The sequence below is a fragment of the Colossoma macropomum genome, unplaced genomic scaffold, assembly GCF_904425465.1.
Source record: "Colossoma macropomum unplaced genomic scaffold, Colossoma_macropomum, whole genome shotgun sequence".
NCBI lineage: Eukaryota > Metazoa > Chordata > Actinopteri > Characiformes > Serrasalmidae > Colossoma > Colossoma macropomum.
The window spans coordinates 7,139,653-7,166,779 of NW_023494786.1; the positions used below are offsets into that span (position 1 = coordinate 7,139,653).

At 39.6% G+C, this 27,127-nt stretch overlaps 2 protein-coding genes across 2 annotated transcripts; both read right to left on the reverse strand.

The window, feature by feature from the left end:
- Nucleotides 1–17,919: 17,919 nt before the first annotated feature.
- Nucleotides 17,920–18,960, reverse strand: LOC118797440 (odorant receptor 131-2-like). The gene has a single exon (XM_036556801.1). The coding sequence runs from the start codon at nucleotides 18,895–18,897 to the stop codon at nucleotides 17,920–17,922; it is 978 nt and encodes a 325-aa protein (XP_036412694.1). The 5' UTR covers nucleotides 18,898–18,960.
- A 4,428-nt stretch (nucleotides 18,961–23,388) lies between these two features.
- On the reverse strand, nucleotides 23,389–24,559 carry LOC118797448 (odorant receptor 131-2-like). The gene has a single exon (XM_036556814.1). It carries the CDS (start codon nucleotides 24,364–24,366, stop codon nucleotides 23,389–23,391), a length of 978 nt encoding a protein of 325 aa, XP_036412707.1. The 5' UTR covers nucleotides 24,367–24,559.
- Nucleotides 24,560–27,127: the final 2,568 nt, after the last annotated feature.

Genomic DNA, 27,127 nt, shown 5'->3' on the forward strand with positions numbered 1-27,127 from the left:
GAAAACATTCAGCCATCTCCGTCACCAATGTAATGTAAACACAAAGACCACAGAACGGAGCTAAACTTGGAACTCACTCCATTTATTGTCTTTTACAACAACAACAAAACAAGTACGCATGTGCAATGACAACATGACATAAGTGTATGTGGGTCTGTCAGACAACATACAATGCAATCAAAACATTCAAATTAAAATGTGTAATGCACTGGTTCAAGTTGTCTGGTGAGTCTTTGTGTTTCACTTGAGTAGAGGACGCACCATTTCAGAAACATCCAATTAATTCCTGACGATGGCAAATTGGGAGGCAGAATGCCACACTCAGGTGGAAGTGGGTCCTCTGGATTTGGCATTCCCTGTTCCATGCCAATGTTGTGCAGGATGCAGCAGCTCAGTCCAGTTTTACAAACTTTCACAGGTTTGTACAACAGTGTACCAGCTGCTGCATCCAAACACATCCAGTGACCTTTTAGAATTCTGTTATTGTGCTCAATAACTGACCAGGTTTTGGGTATACACTTCATTGTGAAGGGTTCGTCAGCGGGGTCATAAGCCATGGTGTCAGGGGATAACTGTTGTCTCCTGAGGTGGAGAAAATGAGAAGATAATGTAACATATAAATAAATAAACCTACAATATTCTAGCCCTTATGTTTGCTTACTGATGAGCCAGCCATCTCTTAAAGCACCACATTCCAAATGTGTGCTGAACGAGCTGCGTCGCAGGATGAAACTGTCACAAGTTCCACCTTGCCAACTTGCCGCAATGTTGAGAAGCTAACATTTCGCATCACAGATTAATTGCACATTGCTTGAATGGAATTTTTTTTTTTTTATTAACAACAAACATGTTGTACAAGAGACAGACAAGTACGTTGAGACAAGACAAGCCAAAAGAAAAAACATACTCAAAATGGGAAAATAAATAAATAAATAAAAAATTTTAAAAAGGAGGTACAGTAATAGTAATGATATTAATAATGACAGACTGGCAGTATACAAAGTAAATAAAATGGTAAGATATACACACACACACACCCATTCAACATTTTTGTACATAAAATACAATAGTCTATTACATCAATAATAAGTACCCAATATTGCTTTGCTGTGCAGAAGAAAGGGAGACAGGGCACCCCCAAGGACCCCCCCACCAACCTTTATCTGTCCCCTCCATACTCTTCGTCTCTCTCTCCCACCCCCCCCCCAACCTGCTTCCCAAGCTGAACATCGCATCAGAGCCACTTTCCGGGTCTTATTTAAAAGCCCACTTTGCACAGGATTCCTTTGAAGTGCTCATGTGGCCTTACTGAGATGGCCACTACGCACAGGATTCCTTTGTTCTGTGTTTATCAGTGAAATCTGCTGATTTTGCTCTCTCTGAAGAGGCAACAGAGCTCTGCCGTAACGGGCGGGGGGCGGATTGTGGTAATGGTGGTCCAGGAAGGCGGTAGGGCAAACAGGTCTGGAGGGGAAGCCCCCTAAGGACCCCGCAGCATCCCACGCCCCTGCACAGCACCACACACTGATGGTGTGTTGCATTATGGTGTGTTGCAAGATGTCCTTATAAAATATGTGTATATATGTATGTACATACATATACATATATGCATACATTCACACACTCTCAAATATGTAAAGGGGGAAAAAAAAAACTTTCAATATCGGGTATATGTATCTTTGACTGATGATTCTACTTCTGAGAGTTCTCCTAGGAGGCATAGGGAGGGTGACATTGGAATGCTGCTCCCCAAATATAAAGATAATTTTGAGGTTATATTTTCCCAAAAACGGTGAACTGGTGTGCAAATCCAGAATGCATGAAAATAGTCATCTGTTTTGTTAGTTATACATTGTGTACATATGCTTGAATTGGTGAATTCCATTTTAAACAATTTGTATTGCGTAATGTGTGTCCTATGAATAATTTTATGTTGAATTAATTGTATGTTTGTGTTTTTACTCATAAAGAAAATATTTTTACAGATTTGTGTCCAGAATTGTGTATCAGTGCTAATATCTAAATCCTTTTCCCATTTATTAGATGGTATTTTGTATAGTTGAATTTAAAGTACCTATGAGAGCATATAACTTTGATAAAACTTTCTTCAGGCTGATGATTTTAAATTTTCAGTAATGGGGGTGGACTGAGACTGTTGTGAAAAATATTAATTTTGGTTTTTAGTATACTTTTTAACTGATATTTTAAATATTGATTTTCCTCTAAGTCAAATGTTTCAGTTAGTTCTTGAAAGCTTTTAAATGTGTTATTCGTAAAGAGGTGTTTTAAACGTGTTATGCCTTTGTCTTTCCACTTCTTGTATATAAGGGGTTGTCTGTTAATTGTAAAATCTGGATTGTGCCATATGGGTGTGTATATGTTAGGTGTCATTTCAAAATTTGTTAGTTTATTAATTTTCCACCAGGCTTTTAATGGTGTTGAGATTGTCATGCTTTTAAAACATGCATGATATTTTATGGATTTGCTAAGAAAAGGTAAATCTGCAATGGATATTTCGTTGCAGTATGACTGTTCAACATCAAGCCATGAGACAGTAATCATCTGTATGTCTCCATTTTACTAAATAGTGAAGCTGATTTGCTAAGTAATAAAACTGAAAATTTGGTGGACCTAGTGCCCCCTTATTTTTGCCTTTTTGTAAAATTGTGAGGTTTATCCTAGGTTTCTTATTTCTCCAATAGAATTTTGATGTTAACATGTCAAAATTGTGGAACCATTTATTAGTTGGTTCAGTTGGCAACATTGCAAATAGATAATTGACTTTTGGTAAAACTGTCATTTTGATTGTTGCAATACGGCCTATAAGAGAAAATGGTAAATTCATCCAGCAATTTAGATCATCTTCTATTGTTTTTAATAGTGGTGTAAAATTCAGGTTGAATAACTCTGAAAGCTTGGTGGTTACTTTTATACCAAGATATGTAATACTTCCTGTGGTAATTTGTAAAGGGTAATTTTGGAGTGCAGCATTCCAGTTCCAGTCACCTATTGATAGCGCTGTTGATTTGTTCCAGTTAACAGAGTAATCTGATATATGTGAGAAACTATTAATCAGTTTAAAGGTTTCCTTTATTGATGAAGTGGGAACTTGGAGAAATAGTAGCACATCATCTGCATAGAGGCTTATTTTATAAGCAATACTATGAGTTGAAATGCCTGTGATTTTATCATTCTGACGTATTGCTGTGGCTAGTGGTTCTATGAATATTGTGAATAACAGTGGTGAGAGTGGACATCCTTGTCGAGTACCACAAGAAAGTGTAAAGCTTGATGAGGTGATGTCATTAACGGAGGACATGGGTGATGAACATTTGGATCCAATGTGTAAATGATGTACCAAAGCCAAATTTATGTAATGTACTAAAAAGAAAATCCCAGTTTGTTATCAAAAGCTTTTTCTGCATCTAAAGATAAGATAATTGTTTTCCTATTACTTTTCTTTGTAAAGTTAATAAGGTTGATAAGACGACGTGTGTTATGTGATGATTGTCTCCCTTTTACAAAGCCTGTTTGATCTGGATGGATGAGATTAGATATAACTTTTTCCAGTCTTATTGAAAGTGCCTTACTTATAATTTTTAAGTCTGTGTTAATTAGTGATATTGGACGGTAGCTTGAGCATAATGTTGAATCTTTATTTGGTTTGAGTAATACTGAAATTAGTGCTGTATTCATTTGGGATGGAATAGACAAAGTTCTTTTTATTTCATTGACCATCTTTACAAACAGGGGGGAGATGGTTGGCCAGAAATGTTTATAGAATTCAGCAGGGAATCCATCCATACCTGGTGATTTATTGTTCGGCATTTGATTGAACTGCTTTCCTAAATTCTTCTTCGGTTAATGGTGCTTCTAAGGAGTGTCTTTGGTCATTATTCAACCTAGGAAGGGTTATATCATCAAGAAAGGTGTCAATATCAGATTGTTTTGTAACTGTATTTTTTGAGTATAAGGTTTTGTACTAATTTTTAAAAGTTTCATTTATTACTTTCGGGTTTTGAGTATTGTTCCCTGATGAGTCTTGTATAGTGGTTATTGTGTGTTTTTCTTTGTTTTGTTTTAGTTGGTTTGCTAAGAATTTTCCTGATTTGTCATTGTGCTCAAAGTGATTTTGTCTAAGTCGTGAGAGTAAAAATTGTGTTTTTTGATCTATACGAGTATCTAGCTGGGCTTTAATTTTGTTAATGTTTTTAAGATTTTTTTCTGTGGGATTTTCTGCATATGAGCTCTGGAGTTGCTTTAAATGTTGTTCTAGGCTGCTTTGCTTTTCCTGATCCTTCTTTTTCTTGTGTGCTGAATATGACATGATTTTCCCTCTCATCACTGCTTTTGATGTTTCCCATAATAGTATGGGAGAAGTTTCCTGTGGATCATTGGTTTCCATAAAAGATGTCCACTCTCTTTTAAAGTAGGTATCAAAATCTTTGTCTGTGATGAACGATGTATTAAATCGCCATCTTGGCCGATTTTTGGGAAAAATAAGTATATTCTTTAACTGATGGGTGTTGCAGTCTCCAAATGTCTCCTAGTCCAAAGTCCTCCATGTATTGTTGTAGTATTTTAGTAGTGTGCCAAATCTTTGCATTGGAGTTTGATCTGTCCTGCTCTAAATTTAATACTGTGTTAAAGTCTCCTCCTATTACCAAAGATGAATTTGAAAAGTCTGATAATATTGTAAATAAGTCATGATAAAATGCTGGATCATCTGTTTGGTGCATATATATTTGCAATAGTGATATCCTTATTATTGATTGTGATTTGTATTATGATATAGCATCCTTGTGTGTCAGATATTGTTTTTTTGTGGATCAACTGAACATTTCTGTGTACCAAGATAGCAACTCCTCTTTTTTAGAATTGAATGAGGATGAATATATACGGTTAAAATATTTCCCTAATAGTTTCTTATGTTCAGTTTCTAAAATATGAGTTTCTTGTAGGTGACAAATGTCTGCTTTTAACTTCTGAAGGTGGTTGATGATTTTAGTTCTTTTTTATTGGTGCATGAATGCCTCATACGTTCCAGCTCAGAAACTTAATGTTTGCGGTAGACATTGTAATGAGAGATGCACAATGTATTCTTTATAATCAATGAACATTACCAAATATCTTTTTTGTATATATGATTATTAATGTGCTGATGAAAAGGGTGATCCTGATAACCAGTTCTAATATGTACATGTAAAGTGAATAATGGTTGACTGGATATTAATGTATTATATTGACTTAAAGCACCAGCAGATCCCAAATAGCATTATATTAGGCCATAGACATAATTCTAATAGGCCCTCATATTTATAAAAATTGCCGGATGAGTAGTATGTTCATTTCAAATATAGCAACTTTGTAAAGGTGAGATAACAAGTTCTTCCTATTTTATATGCAAATGCATCATCTGATGGTGCCTTGATGTGAATGTGTGTACAGTCAATAGCCCCAGTGACATTTGGGAAGTTGGCAGTGGCAAAGAAATTCTGTTTGACTTCCAGCTGTTGTTCACACTGTAGGGGAACTTGATGTAGCGAGGCATTAGATAGATTATGCCGTCTAAAGCTCCTGGGATGATGCGGCTTATTGAGGGCTGAGAAATTCCTGATCTGTCATCAATCTCCTGCTGGAACGTTCCAGTAGCCAAAAAAGCCAAGCACAGATATAGCACTTGTACAGGTACTGGAATAGTGTGGGATCTGTTGGACTCCCTTCTCAAAGCTGGCTCTAAAATGCTGCATAAATGCAAAAGAATGGGTGTCAGGTAGACAAAAGCGACTAACCAGCTAGTCTGTACGGTCCCTGAAGACCCGTTCTCTCCACAGAGCTCTGTCTGCTAAATCCAGCAGCAGCGCAAGATCAGCCATATCCACACATGAGCGTTACAGACCCTACACTCTTTTAAAGTGAAATTATCCACATAAATTGAGTAACTAATAGGCCACAACAAAATAATTTAACAAAATAATAACAAAATAATTTAGCAAACAATTGCTCTGTACAGGCTATTGGAAGAGGATAAAATCTGGCTTTAGGAAGTGTTGGAAGTTTGGTGGCTTTGACTTTATTAAATACCTGCTGTAGGTCAATATACTCAGAAGGGATGTCTACTTTAGATTCAGCGTTGGGGCTCTTAATGGAGGTAGACGTCAGTGCTAATTGGGGTCTATTAATATAATTCTTGAAACAGCAGGGAGACCAGGACAGCAACTCCCCATCTGCCCATGAAATAAGGGGATCATGTTTTTGTAACCAAGGCAACCCTAGGATGACCGAATAGGCAGAGGAATCTAAGACAAACAGGCGAATGTTCTCTGTATGTAAAGTGCTGGTCAGTAAAGTAATATGAACAGTTCTTTTGGACACTACTCCAGTGCCTATGGGTCTCCCATTCAGCGCTGAAAGCTTGAGAGGCTGCGTTAAGGGTTCTATTAGAATCTCCATTTGTTCATTCACTCTGGCATGTATGAAGTTCCCCTTGGCTCCGGAATCGATCAGGGCTGAAAAAACAAGAACAAAGTTAGACTGAGAACAGTGAATAGTAACCAGAAGGAAAAAGGACTTTGATACCAACACCTTTGTGGGAATACTCACCACATTAGAATACTCCACGTGCTTTCCAGGGCTTAGCACCTGAGGCTTATGCGGACTAGCTCGACAGTCACATAAAATGTGACCAGCTGCGCCACAGTACAGGCATAATGGTCCATGAAGACAACAAAGTCTTTCCTGGGTTAGACGGGAACACACTGCATAGGACTTGGGTCCACATTGGATTCTTGTCAGTTTGGTGCTGTCAGAAGTGGTGATCTGGGTCTGTCATAGTTTCTATGAGGTTGAGAGGAACACAGAGAGCTGGTAGGTCTGGACTGAGGCTTCCTGGAGTGTGACAGATGGTCTAAACAAATAGCTAAGTTATATAATTCTTCAAGGGTTAGTCCTTCATCTGTACACACTACTTTAGTCCGTATATCTGCGTAAAGTCCAGTGCAAAAAGTGACTAAAAAAGCTGGTTCGTTCCGGCAACCCACGGCGAGAGTATGGAACTCTAGCACATACTCAGCAACTGATTTATTGCCCTGCCAAATCTTAGCGAGGAGAATTAGATTTTCCTTCATGAAGGCAGTCAAGAAGAGACTTAAAGTCTTTTACAAACTGTTCGTAAGTCTGATTCTGTACGTTTCCCAAATAGCAATAGTCCATTCTAAAGCCTTGCCTGTAAGGTAAGAAATCAAAAATAAAATACATGACAGGCGAGTCAAAAAAATACAGTAAATCATGTAGTAAATACCCTTTGCACTTGTCCATAGAACCGTCATATTTCTCCCACTATATGGGTTAACCAGAACAGGAGGCGATGGTCTAACAGGGGAAGACACTGCGGCTGAAGTTTGAGGGGGTGACGCCTGTAACAGCGTAGTTAGCTCTTTGAGGCGATCAGCTATCAAGCCCATTTGATTCTGCTGCACATTTTGTTGTTGGGTTTAATGTGCAACAGGTTAAGAGAGTTCCTTAAGTAACTTATGATGTTGCTCTGACATTTAATCTTGCTTACTCACTGCAGAGGATAAGGGATCAGAATCTGCTGTCTGCATGGTGGTGAAGTATTCTGTTACAATGTCAACACAGATCAGACGCTCGAAGTTTACTTAAGATCTTGGTAGTGGTACAGAAGGCAGAGTCAGAACAGGCTAGGGTCAGAACCAGAGAGTACCAAAACAAATGGGACGGATATATATATATATATATATATATATATACAAACATACACACATGAGCTCTGAGACATTAATTACAAAGGTGGTAAGAAGAACAAAAAAAGAATACGGCTCTGTGTTCAGGGTTTTTTGGTGTGTCGATGGACCCATTGCTGTCCTGTGGGGAAGAGTTAAGAGAGTGGAGGGTGAGTAAAGCCAGCTGGGACCCTTTTATGGGTCTGTCGTTGAACCTAGTTAGCTAGTTAGAGAGAGAGAGAAAAGGACAAAAGGAGCGATTGGTAGAGGTCTTTTTTGCACGCAGCCTCCGGTGCATTGCAGCTGCTCTCCTCATAGGCCACCTGCCGTGTTAAATCAAATAGCCCTGCCCTTCCTCTGCAGGTGCTGCAGTCCACAACAAAGGTGCTGATGTTTGTTTTGATCCTTCTTTTCAGCACCTTGACGAGGGTTTCAAAGCACAGCCAGAGATCCAACGCAAGGCAACCCAGAACACAGTAAGGCTAGAAAGACCTTCAGCGTTCCCATGAAGCAAGCCCGGCCTATGTGAGAGAGTGAAGTCCAAGTCCTGAAGGGAGAGAAAACACCTGATAATTTTGGCTCAATTGGCATAAAGCCCGTGGAGGCCTGAGGTGGTCCCCTTACTATGAAGAGAACGTATGGTAGGAGGAGGTCCCACTTCTGGTCATCCTCATCAACTAAGCATCGCAGCATTTTCTCCAGTGCCTGGTTGTACCGTTTGACCAGGCCATCAGTCTGTGGGTGGCAAATGGAGATATGTAAGTGCTTGAAGAGATGACATATCTCTTTCATTAGATTGGAGACAAGGGTGTGTCCTGATCGGCCAGTATCTCCTTTGAAATATCCACACGACTGAAGAGAAGCACCAGTTCTCAAGCGATGATTCAGGTATTGGCTTTCCTCAGGGCCACAGCCTCTGGGTATCGTGTGGCATAGTCAACGAGGTCTAAGAGATATATGCCCAATCTCTGAAATGGCACTCCTATAATGAGCAAGGGAATGATGGGAGCTGGTGGTGGTTGCTTGGGGAAGTAGACGGAGACACAGCACAGCCCTGACAAAAGTTCCTGACTTCAGCCTCCATAGAAGACCAGTGAAATCTGTCTTTTAACTTCTTGTGTTTTCTAAATTACTAACTAAATGCCCACCAGGTGACGGATGTGTGCCAAATACATGGCAGTGTCTATTTTGGAACGGGGAAATACTCTGTGGGCAGCTGCCTTCCCATAACATTCTGTCCTTCAACCACTGCCATTTGGCAACGGGCATTCTTCAACCTGTCATCAGATTTTTGTTCTTTTGTGGAGGCACTTTTTGTTTGAGAACCTGAATGGTGAGATCAGAGAGTGTGGCTCACCTTTTTGGGGCACAGGATACGCTCCCTTCCATCTCTTCAGCTTGCAGGGTGGTGTGCTTTCTCCGGGGCTTTGCCTTTTTCTGGGTTTTTTTTCCTTCCTCTCTCTGGGCCTGTGCTTAGCATTTGTGGAAAACCCCATGAAGTCTTTCAGAAACAAGGAGGGGAATGAGGGGATCTTCCACGAACCCCACTGTGACAGGCCACTCCTGTTTTTCGCTCCCCAGTTTCACCTGGGCTGCAATGACCTGCCACACATCTCTGTGAATGCAGGAGATGAGTAGAGAGCCTGCTTGCATGACCGGAGGCTTTAGCAGAGTGGGGCGGATAAGGGTGATGCTACTCCCTGTATCAAACCTTCTTTCCATTTAGCCTCAGAGTGTGCGTCACTGTGAACTGTACAGCCTATCATCCAAGTCTTTGGCGGGGCTGCCGGTTCCGGTTCAGTAGGCATGGGCTCATCCTTTGGACTGGGGAAGTCATTTGGTCGGGGCAGCTTCCTTTGGAGCGGGGGGAAGCATGGCTCAGGTTTTGGGAGGCCTTCTTGGCAGGGAGAAGTCATACTTTGGTCTCTTGTTTGGGTTCTGGCCATGGCCAGTGTGGCTTCTGCTGCTTTGGTAGCCTCAACCATAGTGTGAGCAGAGGTAGGGTTTTTGGACCCCGTGGCCTTCCATAATTCTCAGGAACCGGTCCATGGTGTTCCTCTTGGCTACTTGGTCTGCTGAGTTCTGGTCGGGGTGTAGCCAGCGCTTGATGTGGATGAGTTGGGCCATCTGTGGTCTGGGTGGCTGCATGAGACGATACACCCAACCGTGAGAGTCCCCAGCAGCTGCTCTGGCCAAAATCTCAGCCTTCAGTTGGTCATAGTCGTCTGCTTCTTCAGCTGATAGGGAGTAATATGCCAACTGAGGCCCTCCTCTGAGATATGGGACCAGAATCTGGGTCCATTCCGTTTTGTCCCATATTTCTCTTTCTGCTATGTTTTCGAAGGTATGCAAGTTAGCTTCTATGTCATAATCAGAGGTGAGCTTTGTTAGTAGCTGTTGAGCAGACCAGCAAGGATCAGGCAAGGCCTGCTGGCAGTTGTTGAGGCCTCGTCTGTTGAGGCCTTTTCTCTGGGAGAGCTTCTCGGCTCCTGCTGCGCACACAGCCTTTTTTGTCTCTCTCCTGTAGCGTTGCAGCTGCTCTCCTCAACAGCCGACATCTATGTATAATCAGTTATCCCCACCCTTCCTCTGCATGTGATGTGGTTCACAACAAATGTGCTGTTGTGCGTTTTGGTCCGTCTTTTCAGCACCTTGGCAAGCGCTTCAGAGCACTGTTGTGGCTTGGCTGTCAGTTTCCGCCGGTGGGCCTTGCATGCACCGTCGCACATAATACAAGTATTCAGAATTGATATAGAATACAGAACTTAAGTATCTGTATTCAGCCCAAGTTCCATATTCAGAATGCAGTTGTGTTTTATTCAGAATATTCAGAATACAGTTATCTTTTACATTTTTTAGGAGAATACTTTTATACCCTTTGCATACTAAATTTAAAAAATCTATACCATTACCAAGTACAATCAGTGCTTATTTATTTTAAAATCAGTGCACAGTCTTCTAAACCCTGCTTCTTTACAAACACTGATGTTCTTGTTAATTACAGAACTAAAGGAGCAGCAGTGGACTGAAGCAGCGCAAGGAGAGATAAAATAATATTGAAAATTCTGTAACTTCATTTAACAAAGTGAATGAAACATATTAAGAAGAATTACATGAAGAGAACTGCCAAACAGTCACAGTGAGGATTTAACTCTTTGAATTAAATAAAAACAAATTACAATAGTACAGTAATTACAACATCTGCCTTTTCAATATGTTTTCTAATTGTTCTCGAAATGTATTCTGAATAGATTATTTTTTATATACTTAGAAAGGAATATGTTACTGAATACGCAAGGACGGAGCGTCAGAAACAGAAGCATGCAGATCATGTCCGTCTTGAAGGTGTGTACATGGCTGGAGCAGGACAGAGTTTGTACAGTTCGAAATCCAGCAGGAAATAAAACATTTGGACCAGAAATAAAGAAATATGGGCCATCAAAAGAAAATTTTGGCGATGGCCATATACAGAGCCAACAGCCACAAAGGCAAGCAGAAGTCATATAGAACAGAAAAAAAGTACACAGCGTCACTACTCTCCTCCATCTTGGATTTCATTCATGTTCTGCCTGCACATTTCTATTGGTTAACGTTCCTCCATGTCAGAATACTTTGCAGCAAAAGCTGAAATGGTTTTCAGACGCTCAACAGAGCATCTTTTTACCGCTTGCAAGCACACATCTAGTCTGACAGAGCTAACACAGCGTTGTAACTGAAATACATTGGGGGACTGCATTTTTAGCACTGCTTCAGCTTCTAGTGTGTAGGCACCCTCTCGTCATCAATACAGTTGTGCCTCAAAATAAAGAGCTTATAAATCACATCAAAGGATTTATTCATATATATTCTAATAATATTACATATTTCCAAAGTAAAAATAAGTGAACACATTCTCTATAGGGAACAAACTTGAATATGTCATTTTCTTTTGTACATTTTACTGCACAATTTCCTTTTAATTTACTATCAAATCCTTTTTGGGTATGCTTGGTGAGAGAACGATAATTACTTATAAAATCTTTGATAGACAGGACCTGTTGTTGAAACCATTTTGCTTGGCCTTTTTTAAGTCCTGGCAGCACTGTTGGCTTTGTGTGACCACCGATGATATAATCCACGGGAGGCTGGTGTTTCACTCTGGAACTTGACCATGAATGTCTGCTGGTTTAGGTTTTAAGAGGTTCTTTATGATTGTTTAATGTATTCTCATATCTGCTGTTTGACTGATGCAAAGTAATGTCACCATAGTGAGTGCAGGGCCCCTGCATATGGATGTGTAGCTTCGTTTTTTAGCAGTCCAATGGAGGGGAGATCTAATCAGGAGATTTTAGCTAAATTATGTCAGGGTAACAGGTCTGTGTCTGACTATGTTCTCAAATTTTGGATTCTCACAGCTGGAAGTGGATGGAACAAACCAGCTTTGTTACTTTCTGTAACACACTTAACGTGGACATACTCACAGTTAACATTAGAGGAAATGTACAATTTAACAGTTTGGATCAACTTCTTCACTCCCATAAGACACGAGTCGGACACACCAGCAACTTTAGAACAGCTCAGAAGAGCTACGTTTTTTTCACCAAACTTGATATCCATAGCACATGTAACTTTGTATCAGAGACGGTGACAAGTGGAAGATGGCGTTTTCCACAAGCAATGGCTATTATGAATATCTCATTCAGCCTATAGATAACACCTTTCATTTTCCAGACATTTATTAATAATGTACTCAGAGACATGCTTGGCGTATTTGTCATTGCATATTTAGATGACATTGTGATTTATTCTCCTGATTTTGATATGCACGTTCTGCCAGTCTGAATCAGCTTTCCAGAAACTCAAGGACCCATTCACATCCTCCCCTATTCTGGTACATCCGGATCCTGAGAAGCCGTCTGTTGTAGAGGTGGATGCCTCTGATATAGGAATTGGTTCCATACTCTCTCAGTCTGCAGGTAGTAAAGACTAACTTTCCAGTTGCATTTTTCTCACATAAGTGGACGTCAGTTGAAAGAAATTATGTGATTAGCAATAGAGAGCTTTTTGCTATTAAGTTAGCTTTAGAAGAATGGTGTCAGTGGTTAGAGGGAGCTAAACTTCTTTTTGTAGTACCAACCCTGAGTGTCTGCATAATGCAAAGAAACTTAACCCCTGTCAGGCTTGTTTTTCTTTGTTTTTCTTGCGTGTCATTTACCATTACTTACAGACCAGGTTCTCACAATAAGAAAGCTAATATTCTGTCTCACACCTTTGATGATCCTCAAGCAAGGGAGAGTTCTGAAAACCTGAAAATATCATTAACCCAGAGTGCGTTGTATCCGTGATTAGATGGGAGGTAGATGAAGAAACTGATCATGCATTGGAACGTTCTTCTGGCCCACCACAATGTCCACATGATAAGGAATATGCACATTAGTTTAGGGATTGCTTAATTACATGGGCACATTCCTCTCTTACCTCTGGTCACCCTGGGCAATCTCGTATGCAGCAGTTATTAAGCACTAGATTTTGGTGGGAGAACATGATGTCTGATGTTCACTGCTTTGTTTCCTCATACACTAGTTGTTCGTAATGCATGTTATGACCCCACAGGCAAGTCTAGGGACAATACCGGAACTTGACAATACCCTTTTAGAAGGTCTGATTTAGTTACAAAATGAGCAAAACCAACATTGTCAACACAGTCATCAATTTGTAGGAAAGGGAATGAGTCAGACTGTTACTGCATTTAGTTTTCTATAGGCTGTGCAAAATCTAAACATGCCATCAGGTTTTGGCACGAGCAAACAAGGGGAGCTCCAGAGACTACAGCTAATTTATGCTCCAACAAATATTCTACTTCTTTACACATTACTTCAGGCTTTGTAGTGTTAACCTGTTAAGTATGTTGCTTTATTGGGCTGTCGGTCTTTCCTGTTGTGGTGAAGAGCAGTGGTTTGTTTTGGTACCTGACCAAAAAGAGACAGATACTTTTTAATTAAGACTGTAATATCTTCTTGTTGTGGATGTGGCAAATGTCCTACTAAAGCTGAGTCGGGGAATCTAACTTGGTCAGTAGTTCTGAATTCGGCAACCTAGCTCCTAACTGGGTAATGGAACAGAACTCTAACCCGTCATTCTCTTCTACTGAACTAAAGGTTGTTTCAGCAGATACGGATGCTAATGCTACAGCCGCGGGGCTGTGTGCACCCTTGGGGCCAACGCATTTACCTGGAGAGGTCCCACACTCATAGTAAGGTTTTAAAATGTTTATATGAAAAACTCTGGACTTACGTCTATGATCAGGGGTGCTGACAATGTAATCAACCTCACTCAGCTTTTCTTTGATGGCATATGGGCCAGCAAACCTGGATGACATAGCGGAACCAAGAACAGGTAAAAGTACCAACACTTTGTCACTGACAGTAAAATCACGGACTACAGTTTTTTTAATCAAATAAATGTTTCATTTTTGCCTGTGATTTACAAAGCATTTCTTTGGCCAGGTTGCAAACTCGATGCCAGCGCTCACGTAAGGAACTGACATAATCCAAAACATTCATGCTCACATTGGGCAGGTCTGCCTCAAAAGACTCCTTAAGCACTAACTCGGCTAGACTAAACTGCAAAGACTCCTGTTTAGTTTCTCAAGCAGCAAATAAAGCTAAAGGCACCCCCTCATCCAATGCTTCTATGCATCAGCAATTCAAGGACGTGTTTAGAAGAAACAAGGCCCAGGCTGACTGTCGTCAGGGTGATAGTCCCCTTTACCTGCTAGGAGACCATGTGTGGCTGTCGACTCGGGACTTTAGGTTTGAGGGGAGTTGTAGGAAGTAAATTGGCCGATTCCAGATTTGGGAAAGAGTTAATGAGGTTTGTTATAAACTTTACATGCTGAGTTATTATCGTGTTTCACGTACATTTCATGTTTTCTTCCTTAAGCCTGTTGTTCCAGGTCCACTGCACAAGACTACACCCAATGAGCTGCCGTCGCCGGCAGTGGTCATTGATGGGGCCCTGGTCTACGCTGTTTGTAGGTTGCTGCACTCCAGGCGGAGAGGAGGTCATCTACAATACCTGGTAGACTGGGAGGGGTACGGACCAAAGGAACGTAGTTGGGTGCTGGCCCAGGCCATTCTTGATCCTGGTCTGGTGGAGGATTTCCACTGCCTGCACCCTGAAAAGCCCGCCCCTTGTCCCAGAGGTTGTCCCATTAGTCGGTCGGTCGTTTTCTGTGGGGGTCCCGTTGTCAGATGTCCAAGAGGCCATCCTAAGAGGTTTTCACCTGACCAGCACCTTGTCAGTGGTTCCCATGACATCTCTGGCAGTGTGGTTGGTAGCCGTTGCAGTCGTCCTCATCTCTTGGCTGTACCGGACTCCTTTGGGGTGTATTTTGTCACTACATGCAATTGGTTATATATGTATATAATCCTGGGCTTTAGTTTAGTCAATTGCGAAGCATTGCTAACATCTCCAGTTGCATACCAAGTGTTCTTTGTATTGCTGTTTACCCATGTATGACCTGTTTGCCTTTTCTTGGCCTGTTTTTTGCCTTTTCCCTTTTGCTCTGTCGTTGCAGTTTTTGAATTTCCGTGTTTGATCCTGGACTGTGTTTTGGACCTCTTTTTATGATTCTCCTGTTCTGGATATCCTCTTTTCTGCTTTTGACCTCAGACTGTTTTGCCCACGATTGTTGTGTGAATCCCTTAGCCTCAAGTAAAGGTCTACATTAGAGCTGCATCTGATCATCTGCGAGTTTCTGATTCATTCTGAGACCTTGACAGTGCTTTGTTCAAAAATGATTCACAAGTATTGTTTGAATCAGTTGGTAGCAAGTAAACACGTTTTTGTGTTTGCCAGTGGGTACCACTTTGTTTCAAATGAGTCTAGTTTTGTTGGGGCACTGTTTTGTCAATTATCTGCTCCTACATGTTAAGCAACAATTCTCTGTGCCTGGTCATTTCACATGTCAGTCAAAGCCAGTAGGTGGTGCTTGGACTTATTGAGCATTGAAAGTCTGTTCAAATAGCTAGAGGACTGGTTCCATCTCATAAAGGACCTCCACACTAAACTAGTACTTTGTTCCTTTTTTTCTCACCACCCTATTTTAGGGACTATCCATGACTAGTGAATATATTAGTCTTAAATATAAGATGAAAACTTAGCTGGACTGATCTTAGCTAGATTGGTTGCTAACACACAGCCCCAACACTTCTTCTGCTTTTAATTTTAATGAAAGCACAACTTAAATTAGAAAGGGAAAGTTTGTGAATGAGTTAATTACTTTAAAACATTAAAATGGTGGAAGACTATGTTGCTAAGGTGTTACTAGATGGCTGCTATGCTGTTAAATACACTGGTACCTTAAATCCACTGCCACCTTAAATTTATTGCTACTTTAAATCTAAATGGTATTTTAAATCAATTTAAAGCTTAAATCCACTGCTATAGCAAATCTCATGTGACCTTAAATCCACTGCTACATTAAATCCAATGCCACCTTAAATCTACTAATGCCTTAACTTCACTGCTACCTTAAATCCACTTCTCCTTTAAATCCACTGCCACCCTAAATCTCCTGCTTCTTTAAAGCCACTGCTACCTAAAAACATTGCCACTTTTAATCCACTGGTACCTTAAAACCTATTGCTACCTTAAATCGGCTGCTACCTTATATCGACTGCCCCCTTAAACCTGCTGCTATCTTAAATTAATTGCTACCTTACATCTACTGCCATCTTAAATCCACAGCTCCCTTAAATGCAATGCCTCCTTAGATCAATTTAAACCTTAAATCCACTGCTGCCTTAAATTCCCTGCAACCTTAAATCCACCACTACCTTAAATCTTATGCCACTGTAATTCCAGTGCTACCTTAAATCCACTGCCATACAAAAAACCATATGTCAGATTGCTTAGAAAAGCACAAGCAACTTAATTAGGTATAGTTCCTATGATCCTGCAAGGTTTTGTTGTTCTAGCTTGAAAGCTGCAGGATGAGAAACACTTTATTTTTTGAGCATAGAATAATAATAAGAAGAAAAGGAAGATTATGAAGATGGTATTACAGAAACACATAAAATGGTATGCAAGTGCTGACATAAGAATTCAAAATAAAAAGAAGACAGTAGTAAATCCATGATCATTTTCTGGCCCACAGGCTCAAGATTAAGGCTTCTCTAGCCTAAGAACTATTATGATATATTGAGAATATTATGTCATACATCATTACAGCTTTGGCTGTGATTATGAGAGGTGCCATAAGCAACTGGACTTGTCTCTGTACATACTAATATTGGGGCATCCACCACAGGATCTGTGGTTCGAGTGGCATGGCATGCAAAGTAGCACTTGCACACACCACCCCACCCCTGCCCCCATTAAATGGACATTTTGTTGTAATTGTTGTTGTTGTTTGAAATGTGTTGGTTGTGTTCTGTTGTAGGTTGATTAGTGTGGTTAAAGTGTTCACCTTAAGTGTATGGCTGATGGTGCCCCCTTCTCTATTTTTCTTGTGAGTCAGTGGCCTTTTCTGCTTTTCTCAATAAAGAGGTTTTCCTTGAGCAGAAAAATCGCATTCTCAACCTGTCAGGTTGAGGCTGGATGAGCTGATCACGTCATCTTTGCTTCATAACATGTAACTTACATATCATCACTCTCTCCAAAATGGCAACATCACATTAACAAAAATGTTCTTTAGGTTCAGTGTTAATGTTACAGTATTTTATTCTACATCATTTAAGAGATTTTTTATTGGTCCAATTATTATGATGTTACAATGAAAAAGATGGCTACTGTGCTCAAATTATGCAGAAAAACAAAAATCCTGAAAAATGGAGATGCTTTGTTTTTTCTGGAGAGCAATGATGCATAACTAAAAACTAAAAACTAAATATATAGATGCAAATAAAATACATGTTCAAAAAAATTATTTTAAATAAAAAAAGACAAAAACACAAATGCAAGGTGGGAATGCTTCCAAAGACAGCATAAGGGAATCTTTTTTGCAAGAGAATTTTCGTACAGTCCCACTTCAAAGACCCAGTTCACTGAACCACTTATATAGTGAAATGTAACACATAACACAAACCAGATTGTTGCATATAAAATTAGATGCTTAGGTGAGTATTTAACAAGCACAGCAACACATTTCTAGGAAAGCTTACTGGCTTACAATTGTTTGTTTTGCACAGAACTTTTATGGATTTGATTCCCTGTTTTCAGATGAGATGTGTTTTTGTCTACATCTGACATAATACAACAGGGCAGCATAAAATTTCTCATCTCTTAGACCATAAACAAGTGGACTGACAGCCCTGGCAATGACATTGAATGTAAAAAAATTGAAAGAGCGGACTGACAGATATAACTGAATGTCTATCTGTATGACTACTGCTTCAATATAGGGACAAATAATCTCAATGGTGCAAAGGATAAGCTGAAGCATATGCAGTGAGATGGTGCGCAGACCTTTGCCTGCTGACCTCTTGTCAACAGAGGCAGCCCGGGCAGCAAGCACAATCATCAAGTAGCAAAAGAACTCAATGAATAAAATTATAATAAAATAAATAATGTACAAACTACCTCCTATTAAACGGTGCCATTGCTCTGGAGTCATGATGTCATAATGGCAGAAGGTCAAATCAAAAAGGTATTGTTCTGAAACTGTTGTAACAAGGATAAACACATCCATAAATGGCTTTATGGAGCTTATGATCCAGATGATAAGGATAGCAGTAAGAGTTCTGCTAGTGGTGGAGATAGCACTATGTCTCAGTGGCATGCAGATGGCCACATAGCGCTCCACACACATTGCAGTGATGGTTAACGGTGTGCATGATGAGACTGTCTCCATGAGTATGCAAAATGGAATACAGAATGCCATAGGCATCAACACAGAGCCATATGAGAGAATGACCACAAAATCTGTCAGTAAAAGAAAAATCACGTCAGTCAGTAAGGTGTTGGCAAACAATATGTAACGTGTTTCAGTTCTGAAGGACTGTTTTCTGTAGAAGGTGAAAAGCATGAGGACATTGATGTAAACAAAAGGCCACACAAAAATCTGGGTTATGGCCAATAATAAATCCTTTGTCAAAGGTACAGAACTGACCAGTTGCAACTGGTGACTGCTGCTGTTTGCGTTTTGACTGCTGTTACACTCTGCTGTGCACATATCTAGGAAAAAAAAAGAAAGATTTAAGTTTAAAAAATATTAAAGGCCACCTACATTATAAACCATTCAGCTCTAGAATGTACAAGAACTACAATTGAAAACATGGTATAATTCAAAGACATAAGCCTATGTTAGCATAACCATATATGCATTTATGTTTTGAAAGCATGTTAAAACAATATCAAAACTCATTGCTTCATTAATGCGTTACCTGCAGTAATAATGAAGTTTGCCAAATAATAGAGAGACTTTATAAACGCATATATATATAAAGTTAAACAGACTGATTTAATATTCACTTGTTGACATCATGGACTCGTAAGGCTTAGGGTTGGTAGGTGGAGTCAACAGTCATGCATGAAGTTGTGCATTTGGTAATGTGTTATACTCTGTGCTTATAGTATGGTATGGTAAAAGTATGGTAAACATGGTCCATTTCAGAAATCTGTTTTTCCATGTAAGGAATTCTCACTCTCAAAGTTTGATAAATGCCATTCAGAGAGAAATACATTTGCATCGATAAACAAAATAGTTGTGCTGTGGACTTCAAATGACTTCCAGTCATTCTACTCCTATTTGTAAAAGTATTTATGGTCACATTGTTAGACTGGTAACTAAAACTTAGAAAAGCAAGGTAGCTGCATGTCTGTGCTCGATTTTAGGTCTGTTTTCTCTGCCAACAGTGATCCAGTGATAATATCTGTAGGTTCTCGGGCTAGTACTTATGTGGGAATGGTTCTGTGTGGATCTTGAAGATTCTCTGATCCTTGAACTGAAATCAAAAATTGGGACCTCTTCAGTAAGACTTTTTGTCTTACTGTTATTCTTGTTTCAAGTGTGCAATGGCAGACTAAAGTGGGAAGGCTTGAAAATCAGAATCTGTAGGCCTTTTTTATTTTTTTATTTTTTATTCTTGTATTTTTGTACATGATAAACCTTAGAAACTCTATTCTTGTGCTGTTGCCTTCATTTAAGCCATAGCTTTTAGAATTCTTTAATGTTGCTCTAGTACATTATCATGGTTTATCAAACTGTAAAGAACCTAGCTGATTCACACTATCAACTATACTATAGTATAGACATCAACAGAGTCTTTCAAACAGCAAAAGCAGCTTAAAGCGTCTCAGTTAGATAAATAAAATTTTGAATTTGCATTTTTTACTTACTTCTATCACACAGTGCCATCTGGCATATTTTCCTCTTGGGTTTCTGGAAATGGACAGCTGTGGCATTGCTGGGATTCAAACTCATAATTTCCTGATGTTGGAATGAATTATTAGACAGACTAAAGAATTGTAGTCTAGTACTGTATGGTCAGTGCATTTTCAAAATCAGTAAAAAGAAGCACATCAAATGTAATCTGTGTGAAACGTATCAGCAGCCAGCATCAAAAACATCATGTTACCTGTCATTTTATAATGAATTGTGAAATGTAAAATATATTTTAAATATACATATTTAAAGATAAAAACTGTAAATAGATTAATTATATAACAGTAATAACCACAGTGGTGTCTAGAGGACAACAAGATGTTCCTAATGTAAAGTCCATGACATTCATTTAATCATTGACTTACAGATAGGGTCTGTTGATGTCAAATCCCTTTAGCCTGGCATGTTTCCCAGCCCATTGACTCAGTGTTGCTTCCCCTGGCAGTGCTGCTGGCTTTGAGTGTTTACCGGTGAGATAATGCATGGGAGGTCAGTGTTTCATCTGGGAGATTGACCATGAATGTCTGCAGGCAGCAGATCCACTTATTGCATCCAAAAACTGAAAGACAAGTCTAATTGATGGGAAGTAAAATCATAATGGAGAATGCAGGGCCGCTGCATATAGACACACGGTCAGGTTGTGTTTTAATCAGTCCAGTGGACAGCAAACTTTTGTTTATGAAGCAAAATGGTAGATAGTCACTAACAAGAACATGTCATCTCTTCACACCATGACAACAAAGAGCCTTTTGGAGCTAATAAATGTGATTTGTTTAAAAATTATTCAAAAGTATTGTTTGAAGCAGTTAGTAGCAAGTAAATGGAATAAGCTTGAGGTGCTGCTGGTTAGTACCGCTTTATATCAAAGAGGTCTGTTTTTGGCACTGTTTAGTCAATCATCTGCTCCTGCATGTCAAGCAACAATGCTCTTCACATGTCAGTCGAAGCCAGTAAGTGGTGCTTGGATATATAGAGTGTTGAAACCTACCGAAGTCTCTGGGAATAGCTAGAGGACTGGTTTGTGACACTATATTTCACACAGCATAGCATATATTTCGTATAGCATCGTCTCACACAACATGCAATGGACAATGGAATAGATTCCATCTCATGAAGTATCTCCACATTAATGAAGTACCCAGACAACATTTCCACGTGGGCCCCATATGGGTTAAAATTGGGCTGCCAACTGGGCCCCCTTTAGGCAGCCTATTTGGAGCCCGTAAATATTTGCCCATTGGCTTCATATAGGCCCGTGTGTTTGTCCATGTGGGAAACTAATGGGCCCAAGCTGGGCTTCAAGTGGGGCCTGTGTGAGCAATCATCCTTTGGCCCTACACGGGCCCCTTATTGTGTCCCCTTATATGGGCTATTAACACAGCCAAGGTGGGCTGCAAGTGGGGCCCTTATGGATAATATGGGCAGTAAATCTTGGCCCCAAGTAGTTTATCAGATGTATTACATACAGTTACTATGGGCCAACATGTGAATTTTGAGTGTATTTTAAGCGGCTCTAATCCGTTCACACTGTGTAAATGACAACAGGCATCACTTTTCTATCACAGCATGATGAAACATAGAATGCTGTATCAGTGTACTTTCATACTGTGAATTCATTTATTAATTACATTTAGTTCAATACAAAGCACTGTTTACTACATCATTTATAATAGCTTCACAGTGTGCAGAGCCATCTGTATCATATATAATGAAAAGGAAAAAAGAGAGAGAAAAAGTCAACCTTAAAGAGCAATGCAGTAAGTTACCACACTACTTTAAGCAAGGTATCTGCAAGTACCAACATAAAATTTAAGAACTTTTTATTGCCATTTTACACAGTGCCACTGTATAAACAGGCTCTGCTGCAATAATGCTATTATACTTATTTTTTAAGGAATTGATATTCTATATTTGTGTATTCATGAAAATAAATGCAATAAATGAAGACAAAACAACTGCCAGGGCCTGCAAGTGTAACATCTTGTGCTTCCTGTAGCCTAACTGAAGCAATATTAACTGAACTGGGGTGCATGACTGTAGTCTAACAGGGCCAACATGCAGCCCATCAAAAAGACCACTACAAGCCCATGCTCAGGTAAGAGCCACGTCATATTATAACTAAATTTAGGGACTATCTGTGACCATTGTATATATTAGTCTTAAATGTGTGAGTAAACTTAGCTGCACTGAACTTAGCTAGATTGGTTGCTAAAACACAGCACCCACAGCTAACACTTCTCCACTTTTAGGAACAAATTAAGAAGTCTGCTATAGATTACTAAACATGATTCAGAAAATTGCTTGCCTAGTCTTAACAAAAGTCTTGACAATAATTTTAATGAAAGCCCAACATTGTGTTTTCTTATTGATGTATCTACTGGTCCAGATGAGTGCCTTAAAATCTTAAAGCTTTATTTATTGGTTATAATACTATATCACTGGCCAATGTAAACTGAAAATGTTATCTACTGTGCATAAACATATAAAATGGTTTGATATCATATTGCAAATATTACATGTTATACATAATTGTGATTATAAGAGGTGTCATGACCAACAGGGACAAGTCGCCTTACATACCTATATTTTTTCATAGATTGCTGTCATGCTGGAGCTTTTTAATTTTGTATGTGACCTTTGCTTCATGACATGTAACATCTAGTAAGATCTAGCATTTCATCGCTGTCCGAAGAAAAACAATTCTCTCTAAAATGGCAACTTTGGAGCATTTCTAGTGGTCTAATTACTAAGACATTTTCACACAATGTAAATAACAGCTACTGTGCTCAAATTATGCAGAAACATAAAAACTGTAAGAAATAGAGATACTGGGTGGACAGCGACTATATGCCATATTTAAATGTTTTCAAAACCACATATACCCATGCAAATTTAGTACATGCTCCAAAACAATCCTGAATGAAGAAAGACAGTTGCAGACAATGGCCAAAACACAAATTCAGGGTGGGAATGCTTGAAAAGATAGCATGAGGGATTCTTTTTTTTGATCAGGCACTTGCAAGAGAATTTTCTTACAGTCTCACTCCAAAGACCCAGTTCACTGAACTGCTAACATAGTAAAATGTAAAATATAACACAATTAATTGTGGTGCACGTATTTCATTATTTCATGTTTCAGGAAGCTTGTATTAAATTATATTGTAAATGCTGATCCACCAAAAAAAAACAGATCTATGTGTATAAAATTAAATGCTTAGGTAAGTGTGTAACAAGCACAGCGAGCACATTTCAAGAAGCATTTTTTTATACTGACAACTTTTATGGATTTGATTCTCTGTTTTCAGATGAGATGTGATTTTGTCTACATCTGACATAATACAACAGGGCAGCATAAAATTTCTCATCTCTTAGGCCATAGACAAGTGGACTGACAGCCCTGGCAATGACGCTGAATGTAATAAAGTTGAAAAAGCGGACTGACAGATATAACTGAATGTCTATCTGTATGACCACTGCTTCAATATAGGGATAAACAATTGAAATGGTGCAAAGGATAAGCTGAAGCATATGCAGTGAGATGGTGCGCAGACCTTTGCCTGCTGACTTCTTGTCAACAGAGGCCGCCCGGGCAGCAAGCACAATCATCAAGTAGCAAAAGAACTCAATGAATAAAATTATTATAAAATAAATAATGTACCAATTACCTCCAATGAAACGGTGCCATTGCTCTGGTGTCATGATCTCATAATGGCAGAAGGTCAAATCAAATAGATATTGTTCTGAAACTGTTGTAACAAGGATAAACACATCCACAATTGGCTTTATGGAGCTTATGATCCAAATGATAAGGATAGCAGTAAAAGTTCTGCTAGTGGTGGAGATAGCACTATGTCTCAGTGGCATGCAGATGGCCACATAGCGCTCCACACACATTGCAGTGATGGTTAGCGGTGTGCATATTGAGACTGTCTCCATGAGCATGCAAAATGGAGTACAGAATGCCATAGGCATCAACAAATAGCTGTATGTGTGAATCACCACAAAATCTGTCAGTAAAAGAAAAATCACGTCAGTCAGTAAGGTGTTGGCAAACAATATGTAACGTGTTTCAGTTCTGAAGGATTGCTTTCTGTAGAAGGTGAAAAGCATGAGGACATTGATGTAGACAAAAGGCCATACAAAAATCTGGGTTATGGCCAATGATAAATCCTTCCTCAATGGGACAGAACTGACCAGCTGCAACTGGTGACTGCTGCTGCTTGTATTTTGACTGCTGTTACACTCTGCTGTGCACATATCTAGGAGAAAAACAAAATATGGAAAAGAAGAAAAAAAAAATTAATAAAGCAACCCAACCTACATTGTAAACCGTTCAGCACTAGGATATACAAGAATTAAAACTGAAAATATGGTGTAATTCAGAGACATAAGCCTATAGTAGCATAACCATATGAGCATTATGTTCAGAAAGCCTGTGAAAACAATATAAAAAAACTCATTGCTTCATTGAAATCTAACCTGTAGTCATAATGCAGTTTGCCAAATAATGAAGAGACTTGAGATAAACGCATATATAGGTTAACCAGACTGATTTTAATATTCAATAGTTGTCATCATGGACGCAAGACATAAAGCTTAGTGTGTAACAACAACAGGATGGTGGGGGGAGTCAACTGTTGTGCATGAGTTGTGCATTTGATAATGTGTGCTAGTCTGTGATTACAGCCAGAAAGTATGGTAAACATGACCCATTTCAGAAGGACTTTTTGCCACATAAGAAATTCTCAGTCTCAGCAATTTTTTTGTAGTCTGATGAATGCCATTCTGAAACAAACACCTTTGCACTAATGAAAAAAAGAGTTGTGGTGTGTATTTCAAACAACTTCCAGTCATTCTAGTCATATATGTAAAAGCAATAATGATCATATTTTTAAGTTTGTAACTAAAACTTAAAGAATCAAGTGAGCTGCATCTCTGTGCTACATTTTAGGTCTGTTTTCTCTGCTAACAGTGATCCAGTAATAACATCTTTAGGTTCTCCAGCTAGTACTTGTCTGAGAATGGTTCTGTTTGGTTTTTAAAGGAGCTGAAACTCAAAATATAAAAACTTTTCAATAAGACTTTCTTTTCTTTCTTTTAAACTGTCATTCCTGTTTTAAGTGTACAATGGCAGACTTGCTTGGAATGGCTTGAAAAACAGAATCTGCAGGGAAGTTACTTCTCCGGCATGCCATGAAGAGTTAGCCTTGCATTTACAAACATGATAAACTTCAGAAACTTTATCCTTGTGCTGTTGCCATCATTAAGCCATGCTTTTCATAATTCTTCAAATGTTGCTGAAGTACAGTATCATGATTTATTGCACTAAAAATAACCAAGCTGACTCACTGTGGTTTCCAGTCCAGTATTTACATACAAATATATATACTGACTTGTTATAAACTGTGGGTTGTTAGACTAATTCTAAGTTTGTTACTAGTAAAATGATGTAGTCCATGCATTGGTTCTGTGGGTTGGTGTACACGTTGCAACACCAGAAAGTACTTGAGAAAGAAGTAATGTTTTCCTGTCATACAGGCCCATGCCTCTGGCCTCTAAAGGCTACTTGCGTGTTTCTGTTCATCATCGATCAGTGCTGTATGAACAGCAGGCCACCCTGAGTAGTTTCTTATTATGTCTTGACGTGCTGCCATGCTGGAGGTTGAAAGCATGTGCGTGCCGCTGCTGCTGCCACTTGTCCAAAGCTAGGTATCCTCATAATACAGAATAGTGCAGTGAAGTTTCAAAGGGGTCAACAGAGACATTTGATGCCAGTTGGAAACATGGATCAAGTATGTCGAGAGATTGGGTTTCTTCATGGAAGCCAATGCAGTAACAGAAGATGCACAGAAAGGAGCAATTCTGCACTCTGTTTGTGAACCTAAGGTTAATGGGTTAATTTGTGATATAATTGCTCCCAAACGGCCTACCGAAATACCTTTTACAGACATAGTAAGTCAGCTGACTACTCATTTTAAACCGCAAACCACTCCCCTGCATTGATTAATTGTTTTCCAAGCTGGCAGGTGGTGTTAGTTTTTATAAGCTGGATATATAACATGCGTGCCAGTATCTCGTGTTACCAGACAAGGCACAGAAGCTAGTGACAATTAAAACACATTGTGGTCTTTTCCAGTACACAAGACTTGCCTGCTTGTGTTATTTTCCAAAGGTTAATGGAAGGGCTGCTGGGAGGAATGGATCATGTCACTGTTCATCTTGATGATATCCTTTTGATGCAAGTCAGTGAGGAGCAGCATCTGCAAACCTTGAAGAAGGTCCTGTCTCAGTTGGAGGAGGCTGGTCTCTGTTTGAAGAGGTCCAAGTCTGTCTTTAAGGCATCTGAGGTGGACCATCTGGGGCGCAAAATGATGTCAAGACGCCTCCTACTACTGGAGAAAAAGGTGCAGGCTATCAGAAATGCTCCAAAGAACACTAGTGAGCATAGGGCCTATCTGGGCATGTTGAATTATTACAGCTGGTTCCTTCTGGGTCTTTCCACCATCCTGGCCCCTCACATACACTGCAGAAGTCTGGCACTAAGTGGGAGTGGGGAATGCTGCTTTTAGGAAGTCAAAGATTCTGCTGTCATGAGAGACACTGCTGTATCACTATAATCTATCGCTTCCACTGGTGATCGCTGCAAATGGTTTAGCATTCGGCCTGGAGTTGCAAGATGGTACAGAGCATCCTGTCTGTGGCTCCAGCTGAAAGAAAATATGCTCAGGTGGAAAAGGAGGCCTTGGCGGTAACTTTTGCTGTGAAGAAATTCTACCAGCATGTACAAGGCCATCATTTCATTGTCCAGACAGACCACAAACCTTTCCTGGGGCTGCCTGGAGAGTTAAGAGACATCATAGCATCGCCTGCAGAGATGGTCTCTCCTTTTCATGCAATACCAGTATACTCTAGTGTACAAGCCAGGCTTCTCTATTTTCCACGTTGATGGTCTCAGTAAACTGCCCTTGCCAGATGCCTGCCTGCTTCCTCTGATGCCCCCCCCAGCACAGCTAGAGAT